Raw genomic sequence first — 18,874 nt, forward strand, 5'->3', positions numbered from 1 at the left:
AAGGTGGAAAAAGTTCTAAAATGATTTATCTTTGTCTCATTTTTTTTACATCACAATAACCTGACATTTTAACAAGGGAGTGTAGACTTTTTATATCCACTGTATAACACCCAGCCCCCTCTGTAGGTCTACTGAACTGGGCTTACATCCAGAAGATATTGTCAAAGGAGCTTCCCAAGACTGACCTATCCTCATCGGTATATGATTGGTGGGGGACCGACACCCACGGATTAACTGTTTGAGAAGTCACCAGAGCTCTAGAGGCATCAGAGGATAGGTCATCAGTTAAAAAGTCCCAGAAAACCCCAGACTATAATTTGCCCATTTTAAGGTGGAATTACAGTTCAGATTTAGAAGCTCAGATCTTGAAGACCAAACATAACGTCTTTCAGACCTAGGGACGGATTTGTAACAAGAACCATATTGAGAAAATGGTAATTTCCCTGTGCTCTAATCGTAAAAGCATCTCTAAGCAGGATTAGCTATAATGCCAGGTACCTTTGTTATGCAGATTGGTTGCTTCATTCTGGAGAATTATTTTTTTCAATCATATACAAATGAAGGTGGGCCCAAACCACTCTGTGCACTCCTCAGGCATCCACTGCCAGGCCCTCCTACTACTTCTTGATTGGCCAAGTTCCTGTATAGTCATCTCGCTGGCCCTGTCAGTCAAAAAGGAATGGGAGGGACTGACACCGGAAGAAGGAGGAGCAAGGGTGCACAGAGTGCCTTCGGGCCGCCCCTGGTGCACCTAACTGCACATATACATATGGATTCAAAGTACTGTACTTTGTCTCCAGAATGAAGCAACCGATCTCTATAACAAAGGTACACTTATATTTAGCTTGGCATTTGTTCAGTAGGTAGTTGATCAGACATCCCAATGGACATTGACAACAAGCACTGTGCTTGCTATACAACGCCCAATACTATAGGTTGCCGTATGTGACAGCAAACTCTGAAGCAAACTTCCATTGATTTCAGTTACACATATTGTTGCGTTAGTCTTCTAGAAACAGAAAACTGAAATGGGTTTCAGCATTTCATAGCATAGCATTTCATAAAATCCTTTTATTCTGGAAATCAGTGACGGTCCATGACCATGGTCCTGCTCGAATGTGAGGTTATGACAAGAAACATTTGAAATAAAGGCTCCAAATTCGGCTTCTAATAAAATATAGTATTTAATATTTATCACATGATTCAGTACTCATCCAAAAATGTGGTGAGGATCTTTCATCTGCTCAGTTAAAGTTACAACATCTGTATTGAAAAGCTATCTCACCACTGCTGCATCACAACTAGGAGACTTTCTTTGATGGGTATATTTACGCCATGTCAAATGAAAAACCCTGATGTCCTCCTTATAACAATCTAACACTGACTCCCTGGTTTTCACATCCTTGTACGAATTCAGACTTATTGTAATAATTAGATAATGAAAATCAGATGAAATGCAGATAGGCTCCCTGCTCACACATCTGAGGTATATTCAATATCTTGAAACCATTTGGTGTTTTATATGTTCCTGAAACAGTCCTATATCTTTTATTTCTGTATACGTTATCAGACTGTTCTGGTTTTTGGGCTGGTCCTTGGAATAAAGTGAAATTTTTTATGAGAATAAAGAAATACACAAATGATACTACTTATGTTACTGACCTGGAATTCCAGCATAGTCCTTCCAATGTTAGCCTCCAACATATGATGATAGGCACCAATGCTTGTACTTGGGTCATCGGCATCGTCTACATTGCCCTGTAAAATGCAAAAAAGAAAAAAAAAAGTTCATTATAGAGATATAGGGGATACTTAGCAGCTACTGCTAAGGCCGAATGCACACGGCCATGTTCCGCGGCCGAGAGTGGTCCGTGGTATGCCGGGCTGGATTCCTGTTCAGATCAGGAGCGCACGGCGTCATTGGTTGCTATGACGCTGTGCGCTTCATGCCGCCGCTGCACTACAGTAATACACTCGTGTGCATTCGGCCTAAAAGGCTAATAAGATCATGGGATACATCAAATAGAGCTTCTATGCTCATGATAAGAACATAAATCTACTACTTTATAAATCACTAGTAACCCCTCACATGAAATATTATGTACAATTTTGGGCCCAGTGTATAAGAAGAACAGCTCAAGTTAGCGTAGGTGCAAACTCTATGCACTGGTCTTGCAGTTCCATCATCAAATATTAGGCCTCGCGCTCACGGCCATATCACAGCTTGCTACAGATATGAAGTTGGTAGGAGTCCTATTGCAGCACCCTTCGGCCCCTTTCACACGAGCGAGTTTTCCGCACGGGTGCAATGCATGACATGAACACATAGCATCCGCACGGAAGCCTGACCCATTCATTTCAATGGGGCTCTGTACATGAGCGTTGTTTTTCACACATCACTTCTGTGTTGTGTGAAAACCGCAGCATGTTCTATATGATGCGTTTTTCACGCAGCCCTGGCCCCATAGAAGTGAATGAGGCTGCGTGAAAAAGGCATCGCATCCGCAAGCAAGTGTGGGTGTGATGAGTTTTTCACTAATGGTTGTTAAGAGATGTTTGTAAACCTTCAGTTTTTTATCACGCGCATGAAAAATGCATCAAAACGCATTACACCCACGCAGAAAAAACTGAACAACTGAACTCAATCGCAGACAAAACTGACTGAACTTGCTTGCAAAATGGTGCGAGTTTCACTGAACGCATCCGGAGCCAATCCGTCACGCTTGTGTGAAAGGGGCCTTAGAAGTATAAGGCCCCTTTCACACGGGCGAGTATTCCGCGCGGATGCGATGCGTGAGTTGAACGCATTGCACCCGCACTGAATCCCGACCCATTCATTTCTATGGGGCTGTTCACATGAGCGGTGATTTTCACGCATCACTTGTGCGTTGCGTGAAAATCGCAGCATGCTCTATATTCTGCGTTTTTCACGCAACGCAGGCCCCATAGAAGTGAATGGGGTTGCGTGAAAATCGCAAGCATCCGCAAGCAAGTGCGGATGCGGTGCGATTTTCACGCACGGTTGCTAGGAGACGATCGGGATGGAGACCCGATCATTATTATTTTCCCTTATAACATGGTTATAAAGGAAAATAATAGCATTCTGAATACAGAATGCATAGTAAAATAGCACTGGAGGGGTTAAAAAAAGAAATAAAATAATTTAACTCACCTTAGTCCACTTGATCGCGCTGCCGGTTTCTCGTCTGTCTCCTTCTTTGCTGAACAGGACCTGTGGTGAGCATTCATTGCAGGAACAGGACCTGTGGTGACGTCACTCCGGTCATCACATGATCCATCACATGATCCATCACCATGGTAAAAGATCATGTGATGGATCATGTGATGACCGGAGTGACGTCACCACAGGTCCTGTTCCTGCAATGAATGCTCACCACAGGTCCTGTTCAGCAAAGAAGGAGACAGACGAGAAGCTGGCAGCGCGATCAAGTGGACTAAGGTGAGTTAAATTATTATTATTATTTTTTAACCCCTCTAGCGCTATTTTACTATGCATTCTGTATTCAGAATGCTATTATTTTCCCTTATAACCATGTTATAAGGGAAAATAATACGATCTACACAACCACGATCCCAAGCCCGAACTTCTGTGAAAAAGTTCGAGTTTGGGTACCAAACATGCGTGATTTTTCTCACGCGAGTGCAAAACGCATTACAATGTTTTGCACTCGTGGGTGTTCCCGCAACGCACCCGCACATTTTCCCGCAACGCCCGTGTGAAAGAGGCCTAAGTGTAAGTCAAACGGATCCGTCCTGACTTACATTGAAAGTCAATGGGGGACAGATCCGTTTACAATTGCACCGATATTGTGTCAATGTAAATGGATCCGTCCCCATTGACTTACATTGTAAGTCAGGACGGATCCGTTTGGCTCCGCATTGCCAGGCGGACACCGAAACGCTGCAAGCAGCGTTTTGGTGTCCGCCTCCAGAGCGGAATGGAGGATGAACGGAGGCAAACTGATGCATTCTGAGCAGATCCTTATCCATTCAGAATGCATTGGGGCTAAACTGATCCGTTTGGGGACGCTTGTGAGAGCCCTGAACGGATCTCAAAGGCGGACCCAGAAACGGCAGTGTGAAAGTAGCCTAATTTTGATCGGAAAACAAATGTGCCATGTTGCCCTGGTGCTATATTATGGAGATATTTTATAATACACGGGTATATACACACCATGTAGTGGCTCATGGTGATGGTGTTCCTACGGTTCCACAGTATGGAAATGTTGGGACCTTGTGTGCTTCGTGGCTCCATCCATGCGGTTCTGCCGTGTGCTTAGGGCCTAATTCGCTCACAATTGCCTTGACAGGTAAGCTGACAGGTAAACAGGGACATGTATCTTCTTGAGGGGTCTACAGGGCAACCACAGAAATTCAAACTTCTGCCCAGGTCTGCAGGTTATTATTGAGATGCACTGTACAGCCATTTATACAGTTCTGTAATATATTCCTTAATGTGGCTCATCTTTAAAGGGCTTTGAAGTGATTATTACGGCTTATGGTATACAGTATTTCGCCTATGCTTTTTTCATTTTGACTGTTTTGACCCGTTTTCACCATGTAAACAAATCATTCTGCTTTGTTTCCATCCTGTATGTGGCACTTCCTGTTGCTATATCCAACCAATCCCATGATGCACTTCTCCTTTCTCTACCGCAGCTCCAGCACCGCCCCTAACACCCAGCTACTTTATAGCTCCTCCCACTCAGGTAGTTACATGCACCCTGCTCTATCACTGCCCCTAACACCCAGCTACTTTATAGCTCCTCCCACTCAGGTAGTTACATACACCCTGCTCTAACACCCAGCTACTTTGTAGCTCCTCCCACCAAGCTAGTTATACAGACTCCCCCATCACTGCTCCTAACACCCAGCTAGTTTATAGCTCCTCCCACCAGCTAGTTACATAGACACTCCCCCATCACTGCCACTAACACCCAGCTAGTTTATAGCTCCTCCCACCAGCTAGTTACATAGACACTCCCCTATCACTGCCCCCGTTGCTGCTTTGACATGTCCATGGACATAACATCACAGGAAATTAGGCTACTTTCACACTTAAGCTTTCCCTTTCCGCAATGGAGATCCGTTATAGGATCTCTAAAGCGGAGAAAACGCTTCAGTTTTGTTCCCATTCATTGTGAATAGGGACAAAACGGAACGGAATGGAATGGAGTGCACCAGAATGCATTCCGTTCCGTTTCGTTGCGTTCCCATGACGCACACAAAAGCGCTGCAAGCAACGTTTTTGATTGCGTCAAGGGATACTGATCAAGAGGGATTCGTCATGAAACACAATGCAAGTCAATGATGACGGAACAATTTTTTTTGGGACACGAAAAAAATGGATCCGGCACCCATTGACTAATGATCTTGTTCATTTGGAATATAATACAACCTGATCCGCTCTGAACGGATGCAGACGGTTGTATTATATACCGGATGCGTTTTTGCTGAACCCATGACGGATCCAGCAAAAAACACAGATGTGAAAGTAGTCTAAGAAAGAAATTACAAAATTTAAACTACCTAAATAAAATGATTATTTTAAAACATGTTGATACAAACCAGAAAAACCCCTTTAAGTCTTTTTTAAATTCAGTTCACTCTTTTGGAGTCAATATTTTTTTCCAGTTTATATCAAATATAAAACTAGCAACTTGCCAGCTGTAAAAGGGATGGAACAAACTCATTCTGGAACAACAAATGTCTAAACTATATAGAGCTTAGGGGAAGAAGCTTCATGTACAATTTCTTTCTGTTCCAGTGTGATTAGACTGTTTTGCCATTAAAGTGCATCCAATATTCTCTTGATCCGTTAGAAAGTACGCCAGTATCGAAAACATCAAATGGCATTTCACAGTGTTGTACTGGGACATAAAACGTGAAACGCCCTCCATATTAAAATGTTATTCTTCATGGAAAAGACAATAAAAAACAAACAGCATAGATTTTCCCATACACAATCATCCCTGCTGTGCCTATTTGTTTGGATACATATGGACTTGTGCAGTGCTGGATGAGCGGTTGTTTGCTCTACTTTTTCCACTCTGTAATATTAGATTACGCTGTATATTTTTATACTGTATTATCGCAGTCTTTGATCCTCTTGACATACAAGTATTCTTTAGGTCAGAGGTATCACCTGAAGCTCCTAGGCTCCAAAACAAAATCTGTAACAGGCAGTGTCAGACTGGGGTACCTTGAGCCCACCAGAGGAAATAAATCTCAAGGCCCAACCTCTATATCATCAGTAACGTTTAATAGGTGTTGAATCAAAGAAAAAGACCCAGTTGGCAAGTGATTGGTTCTAAAGGCAACCAAATGGTTTTTTTTCTCCTGGACCTTTGGGGCCTATTGTTATAAGAGCCTGGGCCAGGGGCGGATTGGGAAGTTAAAAAGGGCCTGTAAAAAAAACTAAAAGTGGTCCCATGTTGTAGGATTGTCTAAATTTACAGGAGGCGGGGCAACATAAGTAAGAGGGGTCAGCAATACCATACCATATACCACAATGCAGCACAATATATTGCCCCAAAAGCTTTCCCTCTGTGTTGGCCATCAATAGCTACCATCTTCTGTCCTCCTCCTCCTCCAGTTGTCTATGGAGCAGGGGGCTTAGGTTATTTCAGGAGGGTATGTGCAGGAATTGGCTGGGTACATGTGTACTTCATTCTTACAGTTTTAATTACTACTAAAAGCTCATTATGTACCCGTCCAGCGGCAGAGAGGGGGATTTGGGTGGCCCCCTGGGCATCGGTCCACCGGGAAATTTCCCTGTAAGGTCTATGACCAATCCACCCCTAGCCTGGGCCCACCAGAAGATCTTCTGGTACTCTGGTGGGCCAGTCTAACCCTGGTAACAGGCAGGGCTGTCTTTAACGTGGGGCAAAAGGGGCAGCTGCCCCGGGCCCAGTTGCTCCTGGGGGGGCCCAAGGCAGCTGCCTCTTGAGCCCCACTGGCCACTGGTGACGTGGGGGGTGGCAGCAGGGCACAGGGAGATGAGCGCTTCCATTGTGGAAGCGCTCATCTCCATACTCATCTGTATCCATCTGACACAGATGGAAGTGCTGCGGCGAGCAGGGAAGGGGGAGGCGTCTCCCTTCCCCTTTCCTCTGATCGGCACTAGGCCTAGTGCCTGCAGTCCATCAGAGGTCGGTGCAGGCTGCGCCATGATGTCATCGTGCCGCCTGAGCTGTACAGTGTGGGATACAGGTCGGAAGAGGCCTGCATCGCATCGCTGCCAGCATGATGAAGGTAAGTATGTGTTTATTTTTTTAGATATGGTACTACTACTGGCACATGATTGGGGGTCATCTATAGGGGTACTTGCTATTGGCACATGATTGGGGGGCATCTATGGGGGGCACTTTTACTGGCACATGATTGGGGGCTGGGGGCATCTATGGGGAACTTGTTACTGGCACATTGGGGGGCATCTATGGGGGCACTTCTTACTGGTACATTATTAGTGGCACTTTTTACTGGCACTATGGGGGCATCTACTGAGGCCCCAAAGAAGGGGTATTTTATATGGGGGGCTCTGTATAGGAGTATTTTATACTAGGGCACATTATGGTGGGTACTATGGGGATGGGGAGAGAGGAGTACTAAGGGATCATCTATGGGGGGCACCAAGAAGGGGTGTTTTATACTGGTACATTATGGGGGGCACTAGGAAGAAGGGGGAGAGGAGCACTATGGGGCATTTACTGGGGGCACTATATAGGGGTATTTTATACTGGCACATTATGGGGGCACTATGGGGACATTAGCTCAACTGGGTATAATTATTACTACTGGGGGCATTATGATGGGCTTTATTACTACTGGGGGTCTATGGGGAACATGATTACTAGTATGGGCACTATGGGAGCATTATTACTTCTGGGGCACAGTGGGGACATGTTGGGGGCACTGTAGGAGCACTATTACTACCATGTGTGCTCTAGCAGAGATTTATTCCTGGGAATTTTGGGAGCACTATTACTGTGGTGGCACCTTGGCACAGTATCAGCTTACCACAATTATTTTTGGGGGACATTATGTTTACACTATTAGTGTCAGGGGCACTATTTGCTGGGCGCAGTTATTTTAGGGCACTGTGTGCCAAAAATTATTGAAAGGCACTATCTGCATGGGACTACTATTATCAGGGGGTTTATCCGTTTCTGCAGTATAGAATTGGGGAGCACAGTGGCACAATATTGGGGGTGGTAGGATGATTTGTCCAGAAGATGGGAGGATGATGGAAAAGTAGTAAACTAAGATTTTGTTTGTCAAACTGCAGAGACGAGAAATGGCTTAAAAATGGTGGTCTGGTCTGAAGGTCTGAAAGGAGAAGATGAGGAAAGAGAACATCTACATCAAAGAGATGTCACAGGATGTAAGAGGTATGTGGCGCTGTATTACCCTGTATGTAGGGGTTGCCACCTACTGTACCATGTGCCATTTATAATTCTGATGTCTTCTTATGGGTGTGCCTCCTGCCTCTGCACCCCTTATGGCTACTCCCCGGTTTCTGGAGTAAAGGTGCCTATGCATATTAGACGTGAGCTGGCCAAACCCACCGATTTCAGCAGTACTGGACGATTATCTAATGGGTGGGGGTCCCTCAACTCTAGCCTAACAGCAGCAGATCCTCTGTTCCTACTGGAGATATGCCTCTCTCCCCATTGCAAAACATGTGCACACTTGACCGAGCTAAGCATACATTAGTATTGGGCAGTTGGAAGGAATAGATTTTGGCTGTTTAGATAATTATTATTATTTATTAAAGCTAAAAGGTATATGGCCAAGGAATCATGACTAGTGTGACTAGTGTTCACAGACACCGCCTATATACAATGGAGAAAAAAAATAACTAACCCTTGGGTTTTCTAACGTTTTTTTCACGTCATCTCAAGCTATAACTCAGGGAAAACATTCTGCACCCATGTATAGACGATTTCGTGTTTGCAGCACTGAGATCCTTCCAAATCATCACGTTACCTATTAAATCATATTCATAAACTGCACTTGAGAATCATACGAATTAAATAAGCTAAATGCGAACGTCATGGCTCCTTTTTAACCGCTGATTTATTCCTGCTTGGTATTGGATGGCAATTTTAAGTAATTAATCATTTTTATGAAGATTTCTCTGCTTAAAAATACCCTTTGTAGACTTCTGGGCGCGACTTTCCTCTGGGATATCTAAAAGCCAGCATAAATATTTCAACGGCACTGCGTTAATATTGCTGGATTCAGATGCTATAAATTTTCCAACACATTTAGAGTTAAAAAAATACTGGCAAAAGTGTGCGTGACCTTACAATATCTGTAACTTTTGGGTGTATATTCCATGACCATGATTACTGGTAAGAAATCTTTTCACCAAGGCACTGTCAGAGGCTGCCCCATCACTGGCCAGTGTAGCCTACAGCTTAATTGTATGGCTGTATATAAATCACATCATTCCATAGAACAGTACACAGCTTATGGAGTTCCTCCTGTGAATGTAACATTTAGCAGTTATGTGTATGGAGTGCTGTGAAATATTAAAGGGTAACCTCCTGTTAAAAATCCAGGCTACATAGGTATTTCAATGTGGAAAGTTTGTCCTACTAAGAGTTCTCAATACTAGGATAAGCTGCATTCACCGCGCTGTAGGATCATAGCTGTATTTCACTATGGACCATTCAGAAACCATCATCACCGAGTGTTTTTTCAATTTTAATATTTCCTGTTTCAGTGTCCATGGGTGAATGGTTTGGCTCAAATTAATGTCTTGATAACTAGTTATTGGGTTGTATCCATTATCTGTGTGTGTAAAAACTGTCTAAGATAATAATAATAATAATAATAATAATAATAATAATAATAATATCATTACAGTGCTATATTAGAACACATTATTGATGACCCTAGGTCTTATAGAGGTTGTCCTCAGCATAGGCCATCACTATCTGATCGGCGGGGTCCAACACCCTGCATCCCCACCAATCAGCTGATCTGCAGTAGCTCTGATAATCAAGATGACACTGAAACTACTGAACTCCCAATGAAGTGATTGGCAGGAGTGCAGGGTTTATGACCCTCGCAATCACATCATGATAGCCCATCCTGAGGATAAGCCACCTGAAAAGCCACTTTAAACACTAGATAATAGGAAAAAGATGATGGGGAACCAGTAAGGGGTGCAAAACTAAAAAAATTGTCATTTGAAACTATGAATGAATTATATACAGTATATGAATAATATGAGCCAGCAACGTAGCCCATTTAATCAGCTGATGGGTGGGACTGCTGGGAGTCAGCCCCGCACCAATCTGATATTGATAGCCTATACTTAGGATCAAAGTTCTCCAGGATTACATAGCTGCTTTCTTCCAAAAGCAATTCCCCACTTGTCCACCAGTTGTGTGTGCTATTGCAGCCCAGCCCCATTCACTTCAATAGACCTGAACTGCAGTATTAGACAAAACCCATGGAAGAGTATGGTGATGTTTTGGGAAGAAAACAGCCATTTTCTCCAATCCTCTACAACCCCTTTAACTGGCACAATTCTGGCTGCCATCCATGATAAGATAGTTTCATGAAAGGTACAGTACAACTCTAGAATATGTCCAGGTCAATAGTATTATAAAAGGCTCCATTCACACGTCCGCAATTCCGTTCCGCATTTTGCGGAACGGAATTGCGGACCCATTCATTTTTATGGGGCCGCATGATGTGCTTTCCCGGATCCGGAAATGCGGACCCGCACTTCCGGGTCCGCATTTCCGTTCTTGAAAAAAAATAGAACATGTCCTATTCTTGTCCGCAATTGCGGACAAGATTAGGCATATTCTATTATAGTGCCGGCGATTCTATTATAGTGCCGGCCGGTGTCAGTGTGAATGGACACTAAGGCAGATTTAATGCTATGTGAGAAACAAGTTGATAAAAAAAGTGGGACTGCTGGGAGTACATATTAAATTACTTAATATGTCTTATCTACAAAAAGCACCTAATATATAAAAAGCAAGGAAGCAGTTAAATATCTTAGGTATATGCTTGTCTTCTATTAAGCTTCCAAGCTGCAAGTCATTTTTGTGGTTGAATTTTGTTTACCTGCCACCCAGAAGTTAAATGCAATTCTCCAAACTGTTCACCATCCAAAAGTTATTACTGCAAGGTCAAATTACCATACTTAAATGTAGCAGGAACGAAAAGCCCTGCCAATTCCTTCAGTGAACTGCAAACTTCACAGGAAACGGCTTAACGAGGGAAGGATTGCAATGTATTGATGATTAGGTCTCACTGATAGGGATAACCTGAATAAAATAACCATGGCTCGTTTGAGAAGATTTCTTTGCAATAATTAACCTAAAGAAAACATGGCTCTGTGGTAAGAGATATTTTCTTCTTAGCCACAAAATATGTTAATCAGAAATGTTCAGGATGGCTGAGCTTAGACTTTTAGTTTTTTCCCCAAAAGTGGTTGGTTTATACCCCATGGAAATGTCTTTGTGCCATTTAAAAGGCCTCTATTGTCTCCTCTGTTTTAGCAAATATTTGCATGCCCTATAATCATCACAATTTTGGAGTACATTTTCTTAAAACTCTGTCTTGTGCCATACCTCTGATGTTCCTTATGGAAATGCACGAATAAATTGCCAAGGGGGTGCTATTTTTTTCCTTGTCAAAGGGGTGGGAACCTACATACTTGGACACTGTGCTATCAGTGCAGACAGAGTAGGGACACATTCCATTGACCAGAAAAATCACGACAGGACAACCCAGTTCTCAATTTATCCAAGAGGAAAAACTGAGAATTTGCAAGTAAAAAAGGCCACAGACCAGATACACAGCCATCAAAACTCAAAAACGGCCACCATGCTTCCTTCACCACTGGTAGAAACTAAGGCTATTTATTTCTTTTATGCACTTATATAGCGCTGCTATAATCCACAGTGCTTTACAGACATCAAGCTGTACCTAGTGGGGCTCACACTCTAAGGCCCCTTTCACACCAGCGAGTTTTCCGCGCAGGTGCAATGCGTGATGTGAACGCATAGCACCCGCACTGAATCCTGACCCATTCATTTCAATGGGGCTGTGCACACGAGAGTTGTTTTTCACGCATCAGTTTTGCATTGCGTGAAAATCACAGCATGTTCTATATTCTGCGTTTTTCACGCAGCCCTGGCTCCATAGAAGTGAATGGGGCTCATACTGAGCCATGTGTATTATGTATAATAAATATAGAACACATTTATATAAAGATATAATAAATATATAATAAAAAGTATTTGTATTAAATAAATATATAATAAAAAGTATTTGTATTAAAATGAAAATAAATTTAACTACCACGGGTGGTGATCTCTTCACTTGTCATATACTGTATGTTTTCCTGTGCAGTTAGGAATTTCTGATAAGAGGTTTTGGGTAATGAAGGAAAATACTTGGGAAGCACCAGTCTACATGGTTGTGGCATGCAACTAGACTCAGGATGAGTACGCCACATCTTCATCTACTTGTTCACAAAATACTAATCTAGGATGGGTTTGGAGGCTCGGATTTTGGTATTGAGCTTTGAGAACACGATGATCAGCATGTTTTTATACAGGTCAGATAACTGAAAGGTCAGCATCTGCTTCTGTTAGCCATTTAAATATAGTAATTATCACTGATATGTAAAGTCAGATTGTAGTAAAACCCTATATGTAAAGACTTCTTGAGACCTTAACATACGGGCGCATTTATTAATAAAGCCCCATAACTGGCAGACGATCCACTGAAGTTATGAAGAGGCGCAGGTCTCTCCATAACTTTGGCGCTTCAAGTGCCAGTTCTAAATGTAAGACTGCTTCTGAGCTGTCTTCATTTAGACCTGTTTTAGGAGTTAAAAAAAAAAGGTGTAGAAAATGGTAGAGGAGACGGGTCTATCGTCTCATCCCCTTCCTAGCCCAAGCCACGCCCACAATTTTAGAACTGGCGTGAGCGAGGCAAAGCCGCAGATAGCGGCGCAACTAACGGTTGTGCCACCGTCTGCACCTGAAATACGCTTAATTTAGGCAGATTCCAGCTTAGTAAATGACTCCCATAGTTTGTAAGGCTGAAAAAAGACATCCTTCCATCCAGTTCAGCCTGTTATTCAGCAAAGTTGATGCAGAGGAAGGCAAAAAAAACCTCTCATGAGGTAGAAGCCAATTTTCTTCATTTTAGGAGAAAAAAAATCCTTCCCAACTCCAGTCAGACAATCAGAATAACTCCCTGGATCATCGACCCTAGAATTCTAGTAAGGCTACTTTCACACTGGCGTTTCTGGGTCCGCTTGTGAGATTCAGGGCTCTCACAAGCGGCCCAAAACGGATCATTTCAGCCCCAATGCATTCTGAATGGATAAGGACCCGTTCAGAATGCATCAATTTGGCTGTGTTTGGTCTCCGTTGCGTTTTTTTAGACGGTCACTAAAACGCAGCTTGCAGCGTTTTGGTGTCCGTCTGACTATGCAGAGCCAAACGATGTCAGTCAATGGGTTCGGATCCGTTTTTCACTGACACAATATGGTGCAATTGAAAACGGATCCGTCCCCCATTGACTTTCAATGTAAGTCAAGACTGATCCGTTTTAACTAAGGCTACTTTCACATTAGCGTTCAGAGAGGATCCGTCTGGTGTCTGCACAGACAGATCCTCTCCTATAATTCAGACGTTTGGATCCGTTCAGAACGGATCCGTCTGCATTATAGTTTAGAAAAAATTCTAAGTCTGAAAGTTGTTCAGACAGATCCGTCCAGACTTTACATTGAAAGTCAATGGGGGACGGATCCGTTTGAAAATTGCACCATATTGTGTCAGTGAAAACGGATCCGTCCCCATTGACTTACATTGTAAGTCTGGACGAATGCGTTCGGGGCCGCTTGTGAGACCCTTCAAACGGAGCTCACAAGCGGAGCCCCGACGCTAGTGTGAAAGTAGCTTAGGCCTCTTTCACACGGGCGTTGCTGAAAAATGCGCGGGTGCGTTGCGGGAACACCCGCGATTTTTCCGCGCGAGTGCAAAACATTGTAATGCGTTTTGCACTCGCGTGAGAAAAATCGCGCGTGTTTGGTACCCAAACCCGAACTTCTTCATAGAAGTTCGGGCTTGGGATCGGTGTTCTGTAAATAGTATTATTTTCCCTTATAACATGGTTATAAGGGAAAATAATAGCATTCTGAATACAGAATGCTAAGTAAAACAGGGCTGGAGGGGGTTAAAAAAAATAAAAAATCATTTAACTCACCTTAATCCACTTGCTCGCGATGCGGGCATCTCCGTCTGACTCTTTTACTGTATAGGACCTGTGGAGAGCATTAACTATAGTTTAAGGACCTGGGATGACGTCACTCTGGTCATCACATGGTACGACACATGATCTTTTACCATGGTGAATCACCATGGTAAAAGATCATGTGACGTACCATGTGATGACCAGAGTGACGTCATCCCAGGTCCTTAAACTATAGTTAATGCTCTCCACAGGTCCTATACAGTAAAAGAGTCAGACGGAGATGCCCGCATCGCGAGCAAGTGGATTAAGGTGAGTTAAATGATTTTTTATTTTTTTTAACCCCCTCCAGCCCTGTTTTACTTAGCATTCTGTATTCAGAATGCTATTATTTTCCCTTATAACCATGTTATAAGGGAAAATAATAAGGTTCGGGTCTCCATCCCGATCGTCTCCTAGCAACCATGCGTGAAAATCGCACCGCATCCGCACTTGCTTGCGGATGCTTGCGATTTTCACGCAACCCCATTCATTTCTATGGGGCCTGCGTTACGTGAAAAACGCACAAAGAGGAGCATGCTGCGATTTTCACGCAACGCAAAAGTGATGCGTGAAAAATCACCGCTCGTGTGCACAGCCCCATAGAAATGAATGGGTCAGTATTCAGTGTGGGTGCAATGCGTTCACCTCCCGCATCGCATCCGCGCGGAATACTCGCTCGTGTGAAAGGGGCCTTAGACTTTTTTTTGAATGAATAATGCAAACGGATCCGTTATGAACAGATACAAGCATTTGCATTATTGGTGCGGATCCGTCTGTGCAGATACAAGACGGATCCGCACAAAACGCGAGTGTGAAAGTAGCCCAACTATAACCTAGGCCTCATGTATGCGGATTGGAGACTGTACAGTAGCACGGCTCTGCTATATAATGATCCGATGATCAGGTGCCGTATATAAAAAGTTCTGTATATTTAACATCTGTAGATATTTATTTTCTGTAAGATTTTTACAGAATCAGGCAAAAAATAAAAAAAATAAACTTGAGACATACTAAACTCCATTTCTAAGGATTCCCTATTAAAGGTTCACTAATAATGTAGAAATAAGCTCAGATAAGATTGCCCAGAGGTAAAGTGCATTTAAGGCTATGCCATAAGCTTGGCAAATCTGCAGCATCCGAAGCTCCAGGAGACCCTCTTGTTATGAATTACTTCGAGGTGAAGTAAGCCTGTCCTTAAGAGGTCTGTAAGTTCCCACAAATGAAAACATTTCAGGGACATTAAAAAACCCACCTATTACATTTCTGCGTGCTTTTATATTTCCCGTCTTTGTAGTGGAAATTTTTGTTTGTACTTCACTTGCCTCTCTTTCCTTCTTCCTCGGCTAGTAAAATACTTTATTTGACATATTTATGTGTGCAGCAAATATCTTCTTGGGACATTTTGTCACAATCTAAGATTCAGTTACACATGGTGAATTATTTTGGGTACTATTGAAGTCCAATCATTGTATCTACAAGGAGGCAGAAAGTTGTGTTGAGGCAGGTCTGTCAATATATATTTCCTGCGCCAGGAAACTGACTATTCCTCTGGTTTAGTCAATGTTTCTGTAATATCTAGACAATTAGCAACATTTCAGTTCACGCACTAAACCTTTCACTCTACTGGCCCACACCAACAAAGATCGAAAAGAGTTGCCAAAGCGTGAAAACAACTTTAAACAAAGCGGCATATTTGCTTTGGAGGAAATTTAATGATGGGATTTGCTGAAAATTCAAAAATTGGTTTTCAGAGGAAAAGTATTTCAAACATTGCAGTAAGTAAGTTTTCAGACTTCTAAGAGCTGAGATGGCACTGTAGCACACTAAGGAAATTAAGTTTTCCAAAAAGGAGGTTGGGCAAGAAACCGAAAGATGCCTATAAATCACTAGACTAGTCAAGTTGTGAAAGACATAGTTCAAGTTCTGAGGCTAACTGAGGTGACACACGGTAGTTCAGATACCATTGGTTTCAATAGCTTTAAAAAGGTCACTAATGTCTGATTCTATCACCTTCTAAAGCTGGTCATTTTTCAGATTTCTGTTCACGGTGTTCCACTGTATGCCGTGTGGGCTGGTTGTCGGATACTTGTATACGTGTGGGTGTGTATCTAGGGCCATGTGTTGGTATAGCAGTTCACATCCACCTCTGTCTGATGCGTACTGGCCATGAATACTTGTGGGTGTCCCATTGTATGCTGTGTGGACTGGTTGCCAGATACTTGTGGATACTTGTGCGTACTGGCCCACCATGTTTGTGGGCTTGTGTGTGTCTGTCCTCAGGAGGAAGGGTGTGAGGATTTCTGTTCACGGTGTTCCATTGTATGCCATGTGGACTGGTTGCCGGATACTTGTGGGTGTGCATCTAGAGCCATGAGTTGATGTGTAGAGGTTAATGCCTCTTTTTGTTCGTGTGCATCTGCATGTGTTTTTGGGCTAATGAGCTCAGCTACAGTATATGTTCTGTCTGTCTATACCGCCCCTTGGCTGAACAAACTGTTACAGAATCACTTGGGTACTTTCACACTAGTGTTTTTCTTTTCTGGCATAGAGTTCCGTCCTAGGGGCTCTATACCGGAAAAGAACTGATCAGTTTTATCCCCATGCATTCTGAATGGAGAGTAATCCGTTCAGGATGTCTTCAGTTCAGTCATTTTGACTTTTCAGGACGGAGATAATACCGCAGCATGCTACGGTTTTATCTCCGGCCAAAAAAACTGAACACTTGCCTGAATGCCGGATCCGTAATTTTTTCCATAGGAGTGTATTAGTGCCGCATCCGGCATTCAAATTGCTGCATTGACGGACCCGGTATTCTGGTCTGCGCATGCGCAGACCTTTGAAAATGTGTCTGATGACACCAGAAAAACAGATCCGGTATTGCAATGCATTTTTCTGACTGATCAGGCATTTTTCTGACTGATCAGGATCCTGATCAGTCTGAAAAATGCCTGATCAGTCAGAAAAAAGTGACATTCATTTGCATACATTTTGCCTGATCAGGCAGACAGTTCAGGCAACGGAACTGCCTGCCGGAATCAAACAACGCAACGCAAGTGTGAAAGTACCTCTGTCTTGATTAAAACAGTGGTTCCATAGCAGCTACACGTTAAATTAAGGTTGGCTGAACCCACCAATCTCCAGGGAATCAGCTGACTAATGTATTTTGTGGTGAACCAAAATTCCCCCCCCCCCCCCCCACGGCAGATTCCAGGGGAAAGAAGGATCGGGTTTGTTGGATTTCAAAATGTGTGATAATATGCGTAATGGAAGTCTTGAGGAATCAAATTTTTATGAGCACCTTTAGTTATTGGTTCATTATAGCAGGGCATATGGGTTGTGCCGATTTCAAAATCCCTGCAACATTTTATATAAAAAATAAAATAAAATCTCAAATCCATGGAAAGACAGAATGACCCCCTAGGAAAGTTCCCATTTTATTTTCTTTAGTTAACATTAAGGTGTTTATAGGGAATGTGGAAAACAGTACAAGTCTACTGTTAACACTTGCAAACCCATGTTGATCCAGAGGAAGGCAAATATCGCTAAATGGTAGATACCCAATTCCCTTCTTAAAGCTATTGACACTTTTATCCATTACCAAAGTAAACTGGTTTGACACGACCTCGCTTTCATAAAACCATGTTGGTTACCGGTGACTATATCATTGTCTAAAACATGATCTCTCAATAAACGGTCAAGTCATTTTGCATTTATAGAAGTTAAACTTACCAGCTCATAATTATCTATCTTTTTCTTTGAACCTTTTTTGAACCTTTAAATTCAAATTATTCACATATACATGTATGTGCAGACATTTCTGTGTTTGTCTTTTTAGATAATTTTGTATGCTGGTTTGACTTACTTTATTTGCTTCTTGCATTGAATTATTCTCCAGTCATTGGCAGAACTCAGCGTGGGGATGTTTGGCAAAGAATACTAAGCTGCTTTGATCAAACTGAAGAGTAATCTATGGTGCCAGGAGTGTACAATACACTAAAAATTATGCAGTAACCCCCCCCCCCCAAAAAAAAAAATATATAAACAACATCACAGAGGGCCAGTAAATAATAGCAAAATGGAAAAACTATAAAATAGATTAAAAAATAAAATAGTTTTCCAGAATCAACTGTTACCACTACATAAGCAAAGTTGCCCAGTAAACAGAATAACATGTCCATGTCCAAGCCTGGTATGAGAATAAACATTGGAATGAACAAGTGGTACAACCCTCGCTACATTTATGGTTTATGCTAATATCAGCACTGGAAAAACCAGTCTGCTAATCAGTTCCATCATTCTTAGATTCCCCGGTAGTCAACATACCACTTTATGGGAACCAAAGATGCGGCTTAGCCTCTCTTGGAGGACTGCACATGCAATGTACCGTATTTGCCCACCATATTCAGTGGAGAGATGGCCACACATGAGCTACAAAAAAATAAAAACAGAGGCTGTTAAAAATGGGGTTTGAGCCCCTGTGTCTGATATATTCTACTACAAGTACACAGCACCATACAATCTTCTGTTCTGCCTATATGCACAAATGGAAAAGGGAGGCTTGCACCACATGTAG

General features: G+C 42.7%; 1 protein-coding gene across 1 annotated transcript in view; it reads right to left on the reverse strand.

Annotated features, from left to right (window-relative positions):
• LIX1 (limb and CNS expressed 1) overlaps window positions 1-18,874 on the reverse strand; it is a 194,390-nt gene that overhangs the window by 51,164 nt on the left and 124,352 nt on the right. Inside the window, exon 4 of the mRNA XM_040421573.1 lies at window positions 1,663-1,758. Within this exon, the coding sequence (XP_040277507.1) occupies window positions 1,663-1,758 (96 nt within the window). The remainder of the gene's footprint in view (window positions 1-1,662; window positions 1,759-18,874) is intronic.

Source organism: Bufo bufo, chromosome 2 (assembly GCF_905171765.1).
Source record: "Bufo bufo chromosome 2, aBufBuf1.1, whole genome shotgun sequence".
NCBI lineage: Eukaryota > Metazoa > Chordata > Amphibia > Anura > Bufonidae > Bufo > Bufo bufo.